The sequence below is a fragment of the Antechinus flavipes genome, chromosome 3 (assembly GCF_016432865.1).
Source record: "Antechinus flavipes isolate AdamAnt ecotype Samford, QLD, Australia chromosome 3, AdamAnt_v2, whole genome shotgun sequence".
In the NCBI taxonomy this organism is placed as follows: Eukaryota; Metazoa; Chordata; class Mammalia; order Dasyuromorphia; family Dasyuridae; genus Antechinus; species Antechinus flavipes.
The window spans coordinates 72,413,925-72,434,315 of record NC_067400.1 but is presented as its reverse complement, the minus strand read 5'-3'; the positions used below and the strand labels follow the sequence as shown (position 1 = coordinate 72,434,315).

At 32.9% G+C, this 20,391-nt stretch overlaps 1 protein-coding gene across 1 annotated transcript in view; it reads right to left on the bottom strand.

The window, feature by feature from the left end:
* LOC127557028 (receptor tyrosine-protein kinase erbB-4) overlaps positions 1 to 20,391 on the bottom strand; it is a 313,556-nt gene that overhangs the window by 244,295 nt on the left and 48,870 nt on the right. Inside the window, exons 4-5 of the mRNA XM_051990514.1 lie at positions 10,175 to 10,297; positions 1,194 to 1,292 (exon numbers count right to left, since the gene is read on the bottom strand). Of these exons, the coding sequence (XP_051846474.1) occupies positions 1,194 to 1,292; positions 10,175 to 10,297 (222 nt within the window). The remainder of the gene's footprint in view (positions 1 to 1,193; positions 1,293 to 10,174; positions 10,298 to 20,391) is intronic.

The following is a 20,391-nucleotide window of genomic DNA, read 5'->3' as shown; positions in this document are numbered from 1 at the left end:
TTTTGCCTTCCTGTTTCCATGGAAATATGACAAAAATGGCTTCCCAGGACATCCAGCAGAGTTATTAACATTCTTCTGGATTTCAGTGCTAAGTGCATCCTAGGCCATATAAGGATTGTTCTCTCACAGTCTGTGCCATTTTTTCTCATGGGTAAAGTTTTTGTTGTTACTTTTTCCTTAAAATTTGACATTGTTTTTGCAAATTTTTGTCTCTGATCAATTTAAAATAGGACACATCTATTTCTTGGAAAGTATCTCAGCTTTACCTTTTGAGATATTTTATAGGCACGATGCCAGAAATTTTCAAATGGTTCAAAAGGGAATATTCTCAAGCACTACCCTAAATATGTGCTAAATACATCTTTAGTTGATGCTTGGAGATCTAAAAGTAAGGGACACCTATTTGAAGTCATGAATTGGTTGACCTTATACAACACTTCTTTAGAACTAACAAGACTTTTTATTCAATAGAAGAAGATCATTTTACCTCTAGATTTTAACTTGGGAGTCTGAACCAAAGACAGTACATTTCAAATATAGGATGTCTGACTTAGGTCAGCTTCTAAATTCAATACAATACATTTTAACCACTACTCATACTTAGCAATAAAATCTTTTATAAAAGAGGCTATGACCATAGCAAAAAAAGAACAGATGGGGTCATTTTCCTACATCAATACCAACATAACACTCCTTCCTCTCCTCACTGCAAACACATATGATAATTATGAATTGATATAGCTATTTTAAAAGTAATATCCTTATAATTTCTGTAGCATTCAATGAAAATAGCTAATATACTTTTATCTTTACATTTGTAACACTTTTATGGTAGACTTTTAAAAAAAGGAACTGTAATTGAATTGTGAATAACATCTGGGAAACTAGACAGGAGAGATAATAGAGAGAAACATTCAGTTCAGAGAATATTGGAGCCCAAGTCTGCCTAACTTCCAAATGTTTTGGTTAAATCTACTTATGTTAAATCAGAAGCTGTTTCCTACTCTGATCAGGGGTAATCTTAGAGAATTTTTGAGACCTAGGATTTAACCTTGTTTCTGAAGACAAAATTTGTAAACTGCAGAAAAATGATTTTTATTTTGTTTTAAAGTTTATGTTTGTTTTATTAGAAATTATCAAATAGCCTTATCACTACTGGAAAGAAATCAAAAAGCTGAACTCTTTGTACTTACATCCATGAACTCAACATTTGCTTTTGGACCAGTTGTCTCATTGAGAATCTTTATAGCTACTGGTATCTTTACTGTTTCTCCTTCAGGAACCCAAATTCCCTGTTGAGGAAAGGAAAAATAAATTATGTACACTTTAAAAAAAATCAATGAATATAAAACACATATTTATTTTATGCTTATTATCAAAAATATTTTTTTCAAATAAATTATCACAAAAGAAATAATATCACAAACCAGTCCATATTTAGAGGCAATATAGTAGGAGGTGGGGTAAAATATCAGATTAAGAATTAAGAGATCCCAATTCTAGCTCTTCCTTTATCACTTAGAGAGCAAGGTTACTGGACAAATCATTACCTCCCTGTAGCTAGGATTTTTTCCTATGTTAACAAAGGAGGTTGTATTGAATGGTTTATAAAGTTCTTTCCAGCTGATAATATGATTATGCTGCAACTCACAAGACAAGCTAATAGAAAATATTGTCACTTTATATGCAGATTGACTTAGGACTCAATTTTCAAGGAAAATAATGTCTATTAGCCACCATAGGATACCTCATTTGTTTTTCTGAATAGTATATATGCAAAACACTTGAAGTTCCTTGGAAGAAATATGTTATAGTAATATGTTATTAATATTAGTTTTTAGATTTTTCTCTCAACCAAAAAGAATTACAAAATTTGACTGAATTTCTTTTACATTGCCAAAGAATGTGGATGACGGAGATGCAGTGCAACATGACAAACATTAAAAGAAATGTTTTTCTATCCAGGATGCACTGAAATGCTGAAAAGAGGGAGGGGAATTTTAGCTTTTAAATAACAATCTTATAATAAGTTTATAAAATTTCCCAAAGTAGAAAGTTCAGCAAAACTTGTTTGGGAATATTTATTAAATCATCTATATACAAAACCCCTGCTTGTTTAGGTGTTGAAATCATTGGTTTTGTTTGTTTGTTGTTGTTGTTATTTTTTTCAACAAAGTAACAAAGGTAAATGTTATTATGGTTGTTTATTAATTTCATTTGGACTAATTTCATGGAATAATTAATTTCATATTGGACTTTATCTGATCCCACTTGGGATTTTCTTGGCAATGATGCTGGAATGATTTACCACTAGCACATTTTACAAACAAGGAACTGAGGCAAAAAGGGTTTGGTCACTTGTCTAGAACCACAAAGTAATTAAGTGTCTGATGTAGGATTTGAACTCAGAAAGATTAGTCATCCTGATTCCAATTCTTGTGCTGTATCTACTACATTATCTAGCTTATATATTTCCTACACATACACAGTATTTAGATCTATCCACCATGTGGCAGTGAATAAAAGAAAAATAAAGCAAACATATAAATTTCACATATATATATATATATATATATATATATACATATATATATATATATATATTTAAGATTTTAGTTTAAACTGACAGAGACTATACTACAGATATGCTCATAACTAAAGTCATTTCTTTGCCTGGTATCTTGGACATAATGACAGGTACTTAATAAATTTCTTGCACTGAATTGAATTTACAGTATCTCCTTTGATATTATCAATATAGTATCATTAACTATCCAATTCTCCATCTGTTGTCATATGTATCTTCTATATATATACACATATGCATATGTATATTTATATACATATATGCTTATATATGAATATTGTGATATTATGATACATGCATTGGGACCATATATGACATGCACATGTATATTTATATACATGTATATATGTGAATATGTGTGTATATATATTTACATATGCATATGTATATATATATATATATATTTTTTTTTTTTCAATGTATCTTCTGTCCTAATCCTAGTAAAGAGGGAAGAAGAACTTATCCAATGTCTGGAAGTCTAGATTCAACTCCCTCCTATAATATTTGCTACCTTTGGGCAAATCCTTTAATGCCCATCAACTCCAGGTTTCCTCATGTATAAAAGTATGAACAGACGAATCAAATGAGTCCCGAGGTCCATGAATTCCTCATTAAGTTTTACAAAATATGAAGTACAAGATGTCCTGTTAGGAGATAGGGATATAAGGATATATAAAGATTGGGGGAAAAACACACAGTTCTTGTCCTTAGGGAGACCATATCCTACTAAGGAAAAAAAAAAGATAAAACAGGTACAGAGATAAGTATAACATAAGGTAGGTTTTTATGGAAACAAAGAAGAGATTTGAGAAAAATGCTTTAGGAAGAGTGAGGAGGAAGGGAATACTAAAATGAGTATTGAATGTAAAAAATATTAGAATCAAGGAATTCTTCCTATTGAAATTCAGACTAGAGTTGAACCTTGGAGAGAAGGAAAGGGAGAGAAAGCAGGAGAAGGAGAGGAAAGAAAGGTGGAGAGAGAGAGAAAAAGGGGGAAAGGGGAGTAAAGAGAGAGAGGGAGGTAGGAAAAAAGGAGGGAGAGAGGGAGGGAAGAAAGGGGAAAGGAAAGAAGGGAAGGAAGGGAGAAAGGGAAGAAAGGAAGGAAGGAGAGAGGGAAAAAGAAAGAGGGAGGGAGAGAGGAAGGGAGAGGGAAAGGGGAAAAGGGGGTCAGAGTAGAAGGAAGACAAAAAGACAGGGAAACAGGGAGAGACAGGGAGATAGAGAGACAGAGGGGAAAGGAGAGTATGACTGAGGGAGGAAAAAAGAGAGACAGACAGAGAGAAGCAGAGACAGAGAAACAGACACAGAAACACAGAGAGACAGAGACAGAGACAGAGAAGTAGGAAGGGAGGAAGAGATTCTGCAAGGAGGGAATTACATTTTAGGCTTGGGAATTTGAATGTACTCGTGCACTGAGACCAGCAACTGCAAATCAAGTTCAGGGAACAGCTCCTGGCCATGTGTGGTTGAAACATGAGTATAAAATGAGGAGTAAAGCAAGAAAGGTGGGTTGAAGCCAGAATCACTTAACAGTTTTCATGGAATCAATTAAATCAAGAAGAGTAGACATACATGTGGTCATGAAGCACATAAAAATGATATTTGGCTCCAGAAGGAAAGCTCAGACTTGACATTAAATGACACTGATTCCTGGACTATCATAAGTTTAATAAGTCTCTTTTCTTTCCTAAAAATTATTGGTCATGACTTTAAAAGAAAAATAAGAGAAAGTTCTGGTCCAATACATTTTGCCTAACATATATTCTCCCATGAGTACTGCAACTACTATAATAGAAAGCCAAGAAGTGACATAAATGTGAAAGTAGTTTAACAAAAGTGAATCTATGGTTGTGACTTAGGGAACAACTTTAATTGTTAAATTCTCCCTGGGGGAGAACTAAAAAGGGGAGCCTAGTGTCAGTAGCCAATAAATCTACAAAAGGCCCTGCCACACCAAACAAAAGAATCTATTAAACCAAAAAAGACCAGGAGGCTATATTTTCCCACTATTGCTATACAAGGTGCAGAAATGTCTAAGAACTAGTCTATGAAGTAATTTTAGAAGTCAATGTGTAATGGGAATCTTATATGAATTTACAGTTAGAAAACCTGGGTTAATGTCCTAGATCAGTCACCAATTAACTGGAACTCTCTTTGGGCCTCAGTTTCTTCAATTGCAAAGATATTAGATGAAATATGAACTCTATGGTAAAATACAATTCTAAGACTGTGAGTTCTATGAAAATGGAGTTTTAAAAGAACTATAATAACATATTAATGGATCTACTGTATAAAAAAAAAGAGTAATAGTCATACACATGGTTTTCCATAATCTTGTCAAATAAAAGTATTTATTTGTGGACATAGTGTGCTATCCCTGCAAAGACTTTTCATTTTATTTTGAGATGTTATGGGAGCCAGCAATTGATCAATGGGAGTTTATTTCTATTTCTTTGGTTAAAAATAATTTTTGTTCATTTGAGATGGAATTTGAGCTTCAATTAATAAAATAATAAGAACATATTCTTAGAACTGGAGATCTGAGAGTTTACTCAGTCCAACTTCCTCATTTTATTGATGAAACTAAAACTCAAGAGTTTAAATGATTTGCTTTGGTTTATAGAGGTAGCTTACAGATGTGAAATTTGAATTCTCACTCTGTAACTACAAGTTTATCATGCTTTCCACTCATTTCCATATGACTGCTACTTGACTTTCTTTTCTAGATCATTATTTATGTCATATTCCCTAATCATGGGTATCTACCAAGGTTCAGTCCTAAGCCTTTTTGAAGATGTCTATATCTACTTAGGTAGCTTTAAGCTTTTCTAATTTCCATTCTTATATTTTTATCTGCCAATCAGACATCTCAAAAAGATGTTCCAATATCCTGAAATTAAGCTGTCCAAAAAGAAGCTCTTGATTTTCTCTCTTCTCTTCTTAATTTCCCTATTAATATCAAGGGTACTGCCATCAACTCGATCACACCGATTTGTACCCTAGATATAATATTCTTTGAGGTTTCATTCTCTTAACACTCTCTTTTCTTCTCCATGCAATCTGTGATCAAGTTCTGTTGATTTGACCTAAGTAATATCTAAATATAAGTACATAGAGATGGCATATCTCTAGTATATATAAGTAATAGATATCATCTATATATAATTATATATAATATATAAGTATAAACTCCCTTCTCTTTTCTGACACTGTGACCATACTTATGAAGGCTCACGTCTTCCCACATCTAGACATTTCCAACAGCCTATTGGTAGGTTTCCATATAGTTTTTCCCAACTCCAAGTTTTCCACTCAGCTGTCAAATTGTTCTTACTAAAAACAAAACAAAACAAAACAAAACAAAACAAAAAAAACAGGCTGATAATTTTATCTTCCCTTCCTCCAACCTCACTCTCTGCATTTAATAAAATCCAGTGACTCCCTATCATCTCCAAGATGAATATAAACTCTTTCATAAGTTGGCATCCTCTATCCTGCCAGTTTTCTTACCTAAATCACCCACACCTTGTGATCCAATGACATTGTTCTCCTTCCTATTCCTCATACAAAACACTTTATATCATGACTGGACATTTTCACCAGGTATTCTGAATCCTTGGAATTTTCTCCTTATTCATCTCTGTCTCCTTGTATCTTGGATTTTCTTGAAGTCCTAGCTAAATTTATAACTTCTGTCAGAGATCTTTTGCATTTCTATGCCATGTGAATAGCTTCTATCATTTGATTATTTTAGATTCATCCATTTATGCTATATATTACTTTTGTACATATTTGTTTGTATGTCTCCCCCATCAAATTATGGGCTCCATCAGAGCAGATTGAATTTTTGTTCTTTGTTTAGTTGGAGTTTATTTTATTTTACTTTTATGATTATTTGCCTCCCTTTTTTTGTATCCTCAGCAGGTAGCATAATACCTGGCTCACAGAAAAAGTTTATTAAAATTTTTGTGACTGCCTGTGCAATTAGCATTTCCAGGGACATGAAAGAGTCAACTTCCAACTGGGACAAAGGACTTAAAAGAGGAATCTTTGGAGGCCATTTAGGGAATACTCTTTCTAATCCATTTCTTGCCATAAGTAAGAAAAGAACTGCCATGAGCTCATAGGAAAGGAAGCTTACTACATAGCCATTTCAGGAATATTATCTAAGACAGACCTTAAACCTTGAACTTTTACATTAGAAACCAATATTAGAGAAATAGATTCTAAAAGACTTAAGCTCTTAAAAATCTTAACAAAATCAGCCTGCCTTAGGGAAGAACTCAAAAGTTTGATCTATGGACAAAGTTAGACAAAACTGGAACAAACTTTGTTTAAAAAAAAAGAATTAAGTGACAAAAAAAGGTAAATTACAGCAAAAGGGGAAAGCTGTGTTAATAAAGTCCATATTTCCTGTATAATTGCAAATAACACTTGGATTAACAAAAAAAAATTAAAATGTATAATCTTTCTTTCTTGTTTCTTATTAAAACCCTTACAATAATCCTTTGTAGTGCTTAAAAAATCATAAAGGAGGATGAGTGCCATTTTCAGGAAGAATGAAAGATGAGACAAAAATTTTTGTCTTTTCTTCCATGTACAGAGCTTATAGAACTAAGGCCAAGAGAGGAGGTGTTGGCAGTCAGAAATCAGTAGGAAAGAGACAAACAAGCCAAATCTTGTCTTGTGACTTGTCTATGAGGGAAAAAAGGAAGATAAGGGAAGGTGGAGTATAAAATGTCTATGGTATTACAACATCACTTAAATAAACAAATTATGGTTCTTGATAACAAATGTAAACAAGACCATAATTAATGAATTCCCTAACTGCTAATTATGCTTCCCTGCTGTGTACATTAGTTAATATCCACTTTATAATCATTATATAGCCAAGCTTTTTCTATAAAACCTAACTTCATGATTGTAACTTGGAGCCTATAAATAATATACTAGCAATTGGGTAATGAGATCCATCCAAGATAAGGTTATTTTTGAAACAAGACGGCATAGTCATACATTCAAATTCTGACACATGTCCATATCACCTTTCTTTCCAGTCACATACTTTTCCTAATTTGCATTAAGTTTTGCAAAATATGTCAAGTTTCAATATATTCAAAAGAGTCAGCATGGCTGAGGTGATAAGCAACAGACTAGAAGAAACTCAAGGGCTACTGGTTGTAATTCCAGCTTTCTACTAACTTGCTCTGTGACTCTGTAAAGCTCTGTCTAGTGAAGTAGAGAATTGAAGTAATTATCCAGATAATTGAAGTGGAAAAGAATCCTGTTACTGATGGGCAAGTGATTTTATTTTATTTGCTTTAGGGGCCAAATTATCCAGATTGACAGTCAGTCTCAGTGAAATTCAGTACTTCATTTTTCAATTCTCCCTAGTATTTTGTCTATATAGACACATTTTCTAAGTTTCTTTATCAGAAAGAAATGACTCACTTTAAAGATGTTATAGTTTTTGGTTTATGAAATTGTTTTAAAACATTATGATCCGAAGATCACACATGTACATAATAGTTGAATTATAGGCTACATCATTATATTGTATTACAGTTATACTATGTATATAATATATACATGCACAGACACATATGTGTGCATGTACACATATGTATATACATACATGACAAAAGATATACAGTTAAACACAAGATCAAAGTTAAAATAGTCTGATCTCCCTCATGGAGGCAGAAATCTTTAGAATGGCTAATGAGCAGCTGACATCAAAAACTTCTACTAATCCCTACCTTTCACCTTTTAGAATCTAAGAATGATTGTGTACTTATGGTTTGCTTATTCTAAGCTGTTTCATTTATATTATAAAAGGTTCCATCTCCTTTTTTTTTCTTTCTTGAATATAAAATTCTTGGTATTAGCCTGTAGAGGTCTGGGAAGGGCATGCTGTTCATATCATAGAACCAGAAGCAATAATAAGACTCAGAGGTCACATATCCACAGTATCATTTCTCCACTAAATCAGTTTGTATATTATTAATAAAACATCATAGTTAGATCAGTTTAATAGGATTCTAAATCTTTGTGCTTTACAGCCCAGGACGACACTGGCAGAAAGTTCAACAGGAAATAACACAGAAAAATGGTTTCTATTTTGCTTGGCATTTGGGATATTTTAGTTTTATAGTTGAAAGAATTTAGTTGAAGTATTTTTATCATACACCAAATAAGTCTAGTTTATAAGTAACCTTTAAAAATACAAAATTAGATGCTGCATCACTAGGGTTTTTATTGTATACTATTGAAACAAATGACAAAACCATTCTCTGAACATATAGGAATTTTAAGAAACATATTAAGTGATTTTGATCTTTTCAACTAATACTACAAATATCCCTGACACTGACGATTTCTTATACTTTGCACAACTAAAAATTAATCACTTTTGGGGGGCACATTTTAGGAGGAAAAATAGATTTGTATTCCAAATGTTACTATCCTGAAACAAAATCAGTGTAAAGAGCTACAATCCTAGAAAGTTAGCTCTTTACTTTAGAGGATTTCATCTTTGTATTTGCATTCACTTAATATTTATAGATTCTTGTCACTTGATTGATTCACCAAAGAAAAATAATATGACATTTCTTCTAATAAAAGTCTTGCAAAAAATTCAAACGTGTATAACTTTGAAAATTCTATAAGTGTTATGTAGTGCTTAATGTGTTACTTAATATTTCTTAGAATTATGGAGTTTGGGGACTTCTAAACTAAGGATAGGCTCCTTGGATGAGGACAGAAGCAGGAAAGATTGGAAAAGGAAAGTGTGATGCTGCCATTAGCTGTAAAGAAAGGGGATAGATACCAACAAGAATCTCCTACTTCACACTTCATATTATTTGAGGTCTGACTCATTCTGTCATTTTTATTTAAAGTGTTACTAATGTGCTTTGTTTTCACATTACAATAAAATTTCTTTCCAATCTTGGATTATTAGTTCATTCACATTGCCAAAGTTTAATATCTATTTGTTTGTTTTTAATCAATTTTGACTCATTATTTTAACTGTTTAAGGAACTCCCACAGAGAAAATTACTCATACCCATTCAAATGAAATTATTCTGTTACTTAGTTTTGTAACTCAGCTGCCTCAGGGCCCTGAGCAGTTAAATAAGTTGTCAAGGATAGGTAGAATGTATCTGTCAGAGTTGATTTAATGTTTATATAATATAAACCAAAGAGATACTCATATTTATGCATTAATGTCTATTTTATATTGACATTAATAATTGGTTTTTATATAATTACTTTTAGCTTTGAAAAGCACTTTTATATGTTATCTTATTTGATTTTCATAACAATTTTAGATGCTAATATTATCCCCATTTTAGAAATAGGAAAACTGAAGGTGAGAGGTTAATTTGCCTACAGGTCATGTAAATAATAGGCATCTGAGGAAAAATTTCAATGGAGTTCTTCTTTACACCCAAGTCCAATTCTCTACCAGCTAGATGCCTTCAAAATGACTGAGTTGTTTACAATACTGCCACAAATTCATCAGGCTAGCAAAATTCTAAAGCTACGTCACCTTCAATATTTCATTCTTCAAAAAATTTAACTTACCTTATACACGGTTCCAAATGCTCCAGATCCAAGTACCTTCACTCTTTTAAGTTCAGTTTCTTTTAGAATCCGAAGTTGGGCCTGGTTGGGTGCTGTTCCACTTGGGGTTAAGGGTTCTACCAACTGATAAACAAAGGGAATTGAAATGGTCAGTTTTGTTATTAAATAACTTCAATAATTTTATATACACACATACTTACATAGATATATAGGTATGTGTATGTATATTCTATTTTGCTGTTGCTATTCAGTTATTTTTAGTCATGACTGAGTCTTTGTGACCCCATTTGGGTTTTCTTAGCAAAGATACTGGAGTGATTTTTTATTTCCTTCTCCGGCTTATTTTACAGATAAGGAAACTGAATAAACTGGGTTAACTGAGTTTCCCAGGGACACACAGCTAGTGTTTGAAGCCAGAGTTACAAAAGAATGCCCTCTAATTTTCACAGCAATGAGGTAGGCAAGAACTATTATCCTCATTTAACAAAAAATAAAAAATAAAACAAGCTTTTTCGAAAAGAAGAATGACTTTTTCTAGATCATGTGATTAGAGAATGCTAAAACTAGGATGAGCACCTAGATCAGTCTCAACTCCCAGATCCAAGGTAATATTCTGCCATAATTGGTTGAATTCATTGTTGCTCTTCATGCTTGAAAAGGATCAAAATGTCATCCCTGTGAGGTCCACGGTGTCCAAATGTGGCTGCTCAACAAACATAAAATTGGAAGACTCTTCCATAGAGTCTTGCGGTTGGCCACAAATAGCTTGTATAAACATTTAGAATGAAGACTATGGCAACAGGTATGGACATACATTTTTGCTAAACAAAATATATATCTTTGACCTGAACCTTTGCATCAGATATATACATAGTCATATCAGTGCTGTTCTTTGAATTAAACAAAACAAAGTCTTTTAAGTATTATGAAATGCACTCATTAGGAAATAATATGAATATTAGGTTTCTAAAATTAACCATTCCAATCATTAACTCTGTGCCTATTTTGAATTGAACTATGTACTATTTTGAACTGATGAGAGCAATATTCTAGGATCCCAATCAAGAGAAATTGATTTTTTCCCTTAAGAAGTAATTAAATAGTTTTTGAAATTTCATTAGCTCATGGGAGTAAGACTAGGGTCACTGTTGGTGCTTCTTGGATCAACATGAGTATAAACTTGTATATCCTGAGTACACTCCCCCTCCTCCCCCCAAAGAAAATCATTATATTAGAAGCTCTACAGCTTTCTATAGGCTTCAGATTATCAACAAGCATCAGGACCAAGAGCATGTCAAGGAAGATATAATCAGTTAACCAAATGAATCATTAAGGCATATCATTTTTCTTCTATTAATATTCTCCTGCTATGACTAAAAAAATTGTTTTGTCAGCTATTAGTTGGACTATGCATACCTTACTTCATTCAGATCTCAGAATGGGGTCAATCAGACTACAAAGATCAAATCTGGTCTACTACAGATAATCATGACTTTGAAAAAATTACTACTTTCACTAAGTTTATAATCTAAAGACAGAATTAAAATAAAATTGACTAGAGAATATAGTCAAAAGCTAACATGGTAAAATTTTGATTTCAAGATCAAAAACTGTAATTTTATTCTGTTAAATCATACAGACAAATTGAGAAACACAAAAGAATGAGCTAATTATAAAGCAAAGAATGAGGGTATCATTGCTAAAAGTTTTGGGGGGTGGGTTTTTATGAAGTTCAGTCAAGAATGTGTTGAAACGAACTTAAATTAGCTAATTGTCAAATGTTCACTGTGGAAATATATACTTAGGAAATCAGCACTCTATGATTTGGGACTTGATTTATGGTTTTAATCAGGGGTCCTCAAACTTTTTAAATAGAGAGCCAGTTCACTGTCCCTCAGACTGTTGGAGGGCCAGACTATAGTAAAAACAAAAACTTTGTTTAGTGGGCCTTTAAATAAAGAAACTTCATAGCCCTGGGTGAGGGGGATAATCATCCTCAGCTGCTGCATCTGGCCCATGGGCCATAGTGTGAGGACCCCTACTAGACTTAAAAAAATGTTGGTAAAAATGTTCATGATGAAGATTAAATTTACTAGAGTGTCATGATGCATTTTTTAAACTTGGAGAAGTAGTATACCATCTAAGTCTTCAAGGTAGTGATGACTAACGTGGGGACAGAGAGGAATAAGGACATTTTAGTTATAAGATAAATCATGATCAAAAATACAGAATTGGGGAAGATTTAAAAGGGGAAGGTAATGATCAATATGGCTGAAAGCTATAATAGATTAAGAAAATAATTTAGGTAGATGTGGTTGATGAGGAGAACTAAAGTAGTAGGATATCAAATGTAGATTTAATGAGGAAGTATGTTTATCATTAAGAGTGATCATATATATAATATTTCTTGTGTGAAATAAAGATAATATAAAATATGAATTTAATCAAATCTCTAAAATATATGATCTCAGAGTTAGAAGAATCCATGTTCGATGTGACACTTTCCAACAATGAGATGACTAAGGCCAGTTCTAATAATCTTGTGGTGAAGAAAGTCATCAATACCCAGAGAGAGGGCTGCGGGAACTGAAAGGGGAATTACAAGATAGCATTTTCATTCTTTTTGTTGTTGTTTGCTTGCATTTTGTTTTCTTTCTCATTTTTTTCCTTTTTTATCTGTTTTTTCATGTGCAGCAAGGTAATTGTATAAATATTGTATAAATATGTATACATATTTTGGATTTAATATATATTTTAACATGCTTAACATATATTGGATTACTTGCCATCTAGGGGAGTAGGTAGAGGAAAGAAGGGGAAAATATGAACACAAGGTTTTTCCAGGGGTCAAGGTTAAAATATTATCTATGCATACACTTTGAAAATAAAAAGTTTTAATAAAAAAGTAGAAGAATCTATATTACAGTATAACCAAGTGATGCATTATTTACATATCAACTAAGATAGCCTAGGGGACTATATTTTGGGAAGAAAGTTTTAGGAAATTCTTCCATATATTAAATCTAAATTTTCCTCTCTGTGACTTCTATCCATTGCTTATTATACCATATGAAAATAAACAATAAAAATAAAGTCCCTCTTTGAATCCTACTCCAGTAACTTTTCAGCTCTGTTACTAAAGTCATTTAAATTCTCTAGGTCTCCTTTTCCCTCATAGGTGAAATGAGCAAAGCATCTCCATGAGGGGGTTGTTGTGAGGATCAAATGAGAATAATGTATAATAAAGTATTCTACAAAATGAAAAAGCACTATATTAATTTAACTATTATTATTATTTTGCATGACAGTCCATCAAATAGAACTGCAAATATTTGGGGATGACTATTATGTTCTCATTGAATCTGCCTGCCTTCAGGCTTAAATTTCCTGAGTTCCTTCTACTAATTCTCATTTGGCACTAACTAAAAAGCCGTCACTATCTTGGTTTTCCCCTTCACGATATTTTGCAGCTTATCAGCATCCTTCCTAAAATATGCCCCACACCACAGATACAACACTCTAACGTGGTCTGAAAGGAGTGTACAATAGTACTAGCATTTCCTTAGTCCTGAATATCTCACTTTATTGAATTAGCTTTGTGAGATGCCCTATCGAATTGTTGACTCTTATCAAACTTATTATTCATTACAACTGTCAATTTTTTTTTTTTAGGTAAACTGCTCTTAACTTCATCTTCCAAATTTTGTACTTAGAAATTCAATATAATCAGGAGTGTATTGGAAAATATTTAATAATTGGCTATCTGAGGTAAGGGGGGATGAGGGTTTTACACATGTTCACAAAAGACTTTTTAGATTTATTTGCATTATTGTTTTTTTTTTTCTATCAGTTAAGTCTAGACAATTGGCAAAACAACAAATCATGCCCTGATTTTCCTGATTTCTAAAGGGTAAAAACTCTCATGGAAAATTTACCAGTAGGTTTTGGACAACCAGTAATAACAAGTTCCTCCAGACCTTTAGGTATAAGACTTTATATTCATCCCAAAGTTTTGTTTTATTAGATTCCACTAGTGCAACTTTACTCTCTTTTTCCAGTTTATAACAGCTTCAAATATGAGAACCTTGCCATTGAAATTTTTATACAATTTACTGACCAAAAAAAAAAAAAAAAAGAGTTTAGAAAGCAAATTTTCAAGCACATCGTGCAAGCAATCTCTACCCCATTTCAAATTCCCATAGAACTATCGGTAACCACTTTTTGGATTTAGTTGTTTAACTAGATTTAAATGTACTTAACTGTAGACCATTACCCAGTTTAAAACTATATTGTCCACTTGTAAAGCAGCAGAGAAAGGGCAGGCAAGGAAAATAGCAATGTATCTTTAAAAGTTAAATGAAAGGGACTATACTTTAAATAGAGAAAAATAGCCTGTCCTATTACTGTGTAAGAGAAATAATTAAGGGTTACTCCTCAAATTGCTTTGAAGCCACCACGGTATTTCAAAGTGTCTGTTTACAAGGCTAAGTGTATTGTGCCTTTACAGCATGGGTACTATTATCATGCTTCTATGAACATCATGGTCTATTTCATTTGGCAGGCAGAATCCTATGTGTAGGTATGTCTATCAATAGCTGAGAATCACTTTGTAAAGAATATGTATAAGCAGAAACTTTACCCCTAATCTTGAGCTGCTGCTAAAATAGTCTGAAATGGTAATTTCCCCTTGTGGGGTTCATCTTCCCTCCTAATCATTCCAGTAAATAATACTATCATGTGGCCAGGTTCCTTTGTATCTCTCACTGAGACTTCAATTGGGATGGATGAGATACTGTATAAACACTGTATTTTGCAAACTCCAAAGCACTATACAATGGTTATTATTTGAACATTAACAATAATAGAAATTAAAAATTACTAATTATAAGCTTGTAGTCATTCCTGTCAAAATTCTGAAGCTAGACGTACATGCAGATTTCAAATGCACATATATACATATATAGAGAGAGATAAATGTATTTGTAATATAAATCTATTATCTATCTATCTTACATGCCCTCATATCTATACTTTAAAAAGTTAAAGAATTTAGCTTCCCTGATATTTTTCTGGTTCGTTTGTCTATTTCAGTTGTGAAATTTTCCCTAAAAAATACAATTAACACAATGGTATAAGATTGAATTCAAAACACTTGAAGCCACAAACTCAGAAAGAGCTACCTTAACAGTTTGTTAATAGCAAAATGAATACACCAAAAAAAGAGCTTCTTTATTTGGAATGAGCCACCTTATCATGCAGGAACTGCTTGTGTATCATTAGTAAGATGTTAAATTTGTTTTTTTTTTTTTTCTCTTAATGTCAAGATATATTATTCTGAACTTTTATTAATATACACTTTGATTACACATATGATTTCTTTTCAAGAGCTTTAACAAAAAAGCAAAATTTCAAACAACTTCTTTACGGATTTGAATTGTCAAAATATATTTGATAACTTGGATCCAAAATCTGTCTCTGCTATTTTCTATGGGTATAACCTTCATCAAATGACTAAAACTTTCTATATCTCATTGTCATCATTTTAAAATGAAGTGATTGGACTAGATAACTATCCAGCTCTAGATATCTGTCTCATGAATACATATAAATAATATGAATATGATAATCAAATATAGATAGGTTATTATCTGTCCTTTTGGAAGATTATTTATATTCCTGAGGTCACTGGGTCTTTTGAAAAATTTAAATATGTAATGTATGCATAAAGATAAACAAATGTATAAAGATAAGGTATATAAGAATAATGTAATATACATTAAGAGGAAATATATATAAAGTGCTTTATAACCATAAAATACAGCATAAATGTTAGATTTTCTATTCTCCATCCACTAATAACTTTCCTTCTCTGTTGCTATATAATTGCCAAATGCTTGTACATGTATTATCAAATTCAATTCTTATAATGAGCTTGTGGTATGGTAGAAAAGACAAGTATTATTATTATTATTCCCATTTTAGAGAAGAAGAATCTGGGGTTCAAAGCTATAATAAGATTTGCCCAAGAACTGCCTAAATACTGTAATGAAAATGCATGGCAACACTGATTTCTCTTGATGAGCTATTTGAACTTGTTTCATTTATTTTTCTTTGTTTATGCTCATTCAACAGCTCTATAAATAAATGAGATCAGATGTGTCAGGAAAACCACTAATGAAAATTGAAAAAGGATGTAAGATCCAGTTGAAATCATATGTATGTACTTTGTGATCCATATTTGATCTGTTGAAGATGTACTTAACAGCAGGAATGGAAGAGTTTCCAGGGGAAAATAAAGCATTTTCTGAAAGTTCATTTACAAGTTGGCCACAAGTCATAATATCTACCAATAGGTCAACAGCTCCTTCTAGAGAACTCATTGTACAGTGTAAGTATGGTTTCAACATGAGCTAGTAGAGATTTATAAGTATGATTTATTTTTGAGATCAAAAAATTAATGTTCTACACAATGAATCATTATTAAAAAGCTATGTATTCTGTTATAATTGTTATATGAAGTGATAGGGAATAGAGCTACAATTGTATTGGAATGGCGTATCCTTGGGTAAAGAAATTTCCAGTACTAATGCAGATACTTTTTTTTTTTCCCATTTTAAGTTCTAGACCTAGAATACTGAGAAATTCAGTGACTTTGCAGAGGTCACACAGTCAGTGTGTACCAAAGATAAAATATATACCGTGCTATTTACTCTGCCACATGGTACTGGTATTTAATCTTAGTGGAATTTAATTAAAATAATTAATGACATATGCCAATTATTATTAACCATATTATTATTTAATAATTAAGGGAGCCAGCCAAAGGACGATAGGTGGAACTCTAACCTCTGAGCCAAAAAGACTTGGGTTTAAGAGCAGTTTCAGACATTGTGCTAATCATTAAGCTCTTCAGTATTCTAGGCATCTCTCTAAGACTATAAATTATGGACAATGTACCACCCTGCAAAGAGGCATTTTGGTGCCTCCTCCTCTTGGGAGTTCCTTATATTATTGAAATCACAGGCCCAATTCCTATCCTAATAATGATTAAGCTCATATGTCATATATTAATTATTAATAGCCTATATACCTTTCCTCCTTTTAGAATCTGCAAACTAGAACATGGCCTCAGAGAGATACTTTCTGTTCTTACTCAGCTACTTGGTTCTGGACTTAAACCCAGTCAGTCAACCTCCAGTCTAATTACATAAGCACCCACACTTTTTTCTGGCAAATAAAAGTGCTTAGCTTCCTTATGACTTTTTGTTACAATAATTAATTCTAATCATGAAAATATTGACTGAAAAATGAAATATTTGACATTGAAAATATTTAATATATACATTCAGTATATGTATGTATATACACACATAAAAATCATACATACATAAAAACAATTTTATTGTTAACAACCACAAGAACATTTTTATTTGACTATAAAAAATATACTCTTTAAGAAGAATGATGCTCTTTGGAAGAGAAAATAATTCTCCCTTATTATCCTTTATCTGCTTAATTTTCCTATAACAGTGTCCCTTTTTTGCTTAGCTATCTATTTAACTGGGGTCTTAAACCTCCTGCTAGTCAGGTCTGTCATTCATCACCAGGTCCCTTCTCTGTAGGGAATCAGCTCACTGACTGCCCGGAGCTGATCAGGAAGAAGGCATCTCCTCGCCTCCAGCACGCCAGCTCAGCTGCCCAAGTGCATGGGCGAGGAAGACAAAAATAACTCTGCATTTAATTGTTATATACTTGTGCACAGTTGAAGGTAAACTGGGTGGCCCTGGGCAAAATTGTGGAGTAGGTGAAGTTGGTCTTTGGAGCCTCTAGTCACCTCTTTCTCCAGCTGTTTTACATCCTTAGTACTAGTACCCCCATAGAGGTGAAAGCCAGCTAATGCAGGCTACCACTTCCTCTGTACAAGTGTTGTTGGCAGCTACACTCACACTAGGACACAACTGCCATTTCTGTGGGGATGGCCAAACTATCCATCAGTGTGTAATCTTAGAGCTGAGAGAGCTATGATGGTGAGAGAGAAAGCTGCTTCTGTTGGAAAGAGGGCTATAACACATTCTACTTAAAAGAGTAGAGGAAAGCAAATAGCCCTCTCCTGCTTCATTCTGTCTACCTGTCTCTCTCTGGAAGATTTGTTTGTCAAATCTTTGACAAGATTTGTCAGGGTTTGTGATCTGGAAATGTTGGCGATGGGACATGCAAATAGAATAGCCACCCATGTCAGCATGTGTCCAGATATTTTTAATGCCATAAATAAAGAATTCTATTTGTAGGGTATAGTATTGTGTGCTATTGCATTTCTTTCAGCTCTACTATAAAAACAATGGAAATAAAAGAATGGACTTCTGGTTTGTGTGATAGGCCTACAGCCAGACCATGCCTTGGTAAAAATTTTAATTTCTTCCATGAATCTTTTCTTACAATATTCAGCTTTTATTTTTTTCTCTGCCTCCATCTCTTCCACTTTTCCTCTCCCTCTGTCCCTGTTGCATTCTCCCTATTGTGGCCCCCTATCTCTTCCTTCTTTCTTTTCTCTTTTTTCTCCTCCTTCTTTCTCTTAATTCTTTCTTTTTTTCTCCTTTTCCCTCTTCTCTCTGTCTCTCTCTAGCTCTCTGTCTCTCTCTGTCTCTCTCGCCTTTCTCTCCTTTGTCCCTCTGTCTCTTTCTCTCTGTCTTTCCCTATATCTCTCTCTGGTTCTCTCTCCTTTCTCCCTCACTCTCTTCCTGTCTCTGTTTCTATTTCTGTCTCTCTCTGTGTCTTTCATTCTATCTCTGTCTCTCTCTCCTTTCCTCCCTTCCTCCCTTCTTTTCTCTGTTTCTGTCTTTCTCATTCCTTCCCAGTCTCTGCGTATGTCTCTCTATGTCTTCCTTGTGTTCCCATCCAGCTGAATCTATTCTTATTCATCAATCTCTATATTTCTGCCCCAAAACAAACAGAAGCCAGTGATCAAGAATATATTCTTCTATGATACATTCTTTTCCCTTTCTGTAGCTTGGTTCTCATAGCCAATCCTCATCTATACACCTCATCTTTTCCTTTCCATTGAAGCATGATCATGATTACCCATAATTCCTTCTTTTCAGCCCCATCTTCATTCCAAGTATCAGATTCTTTTAATTCAATGTATCAAAAAAGTTTATCATCTTTATTGTAAACCAGATCTTTGCCTACTTAAGTACTTTACTCACTTCAAGTCATATAAAATTGTTTAAGCATCTGTTACATGCAGTGAATAATGTATTATTTTGTAGATATTTGTGCATCTATCTGCTTTATTTCCCTACTTTACTTTAAGCCCCATGAGGATATAAGATGTATCTTAGCTTAATTTCTACCTCCCCTACCAGCTTTCAGCACAAAGTGGGGACTTAATAAATGATTGTTGGATTGAACTGTCTAGACATTCATAATCTCAGGGTGTTTCAAGCTGTTCAGTATCACAGGAAAGAAATGAAGAGCTAGAAATATCACTTCTCAAGAAGAAGAACATAGAGATATTAAAGACTAGGAAGTTTGAGGTAGAGAACCTTCTGAGATTATCACTTTTGAGATAGGAGAAAAGGGAACAAAAAAGAAAAACTGCAAAGCAATATGTTCAGTATCAGTTTGCTTTAATGGGAATGAATTACTTTATCTGAAAATATATATAAAGGAAAACTAAGACCAAAAGGGCAAAACTATAAAAACTTAGTTTATTCTACATGAAAATGACTATAGTTATTAATGTGTCTTTGTTTTGTCTGTCATTTATAGATGAGCACATCATCCATAAGTACTAGATTTATTTTGTTATCAATTTTGTTTTATTAAATATTAAATACTATTCACAGAGTGATGATTTACACATCATTTTGGCTTTTGAGTCAGATTCTCACATTTTCCCACCTTTTTTTCTTAGAACCATCTTCCTTAAAATAGCTTAAAACCACAGTGTAAAATTAATATCTTATTGATATGAATCATTTGCAATGTGTCTCTAATAACAGATTCTGTCTTCTATTTCTGGAGAAGGATTATTGGTTTCTATTAGGTACTCTCCCAGGATTTGGAGGGACCTTAACTGCTTTTTCTGCCACAATGAAAGTTCAGTTATTGATTTTATTTAATTATCTTTCAAGTTAATTTAGCAACAGGTTTAAAACACTGAATTTAAAGTTGCAAAGAATAAACATACATTGGATATCCAATGTAATTTTAACTGG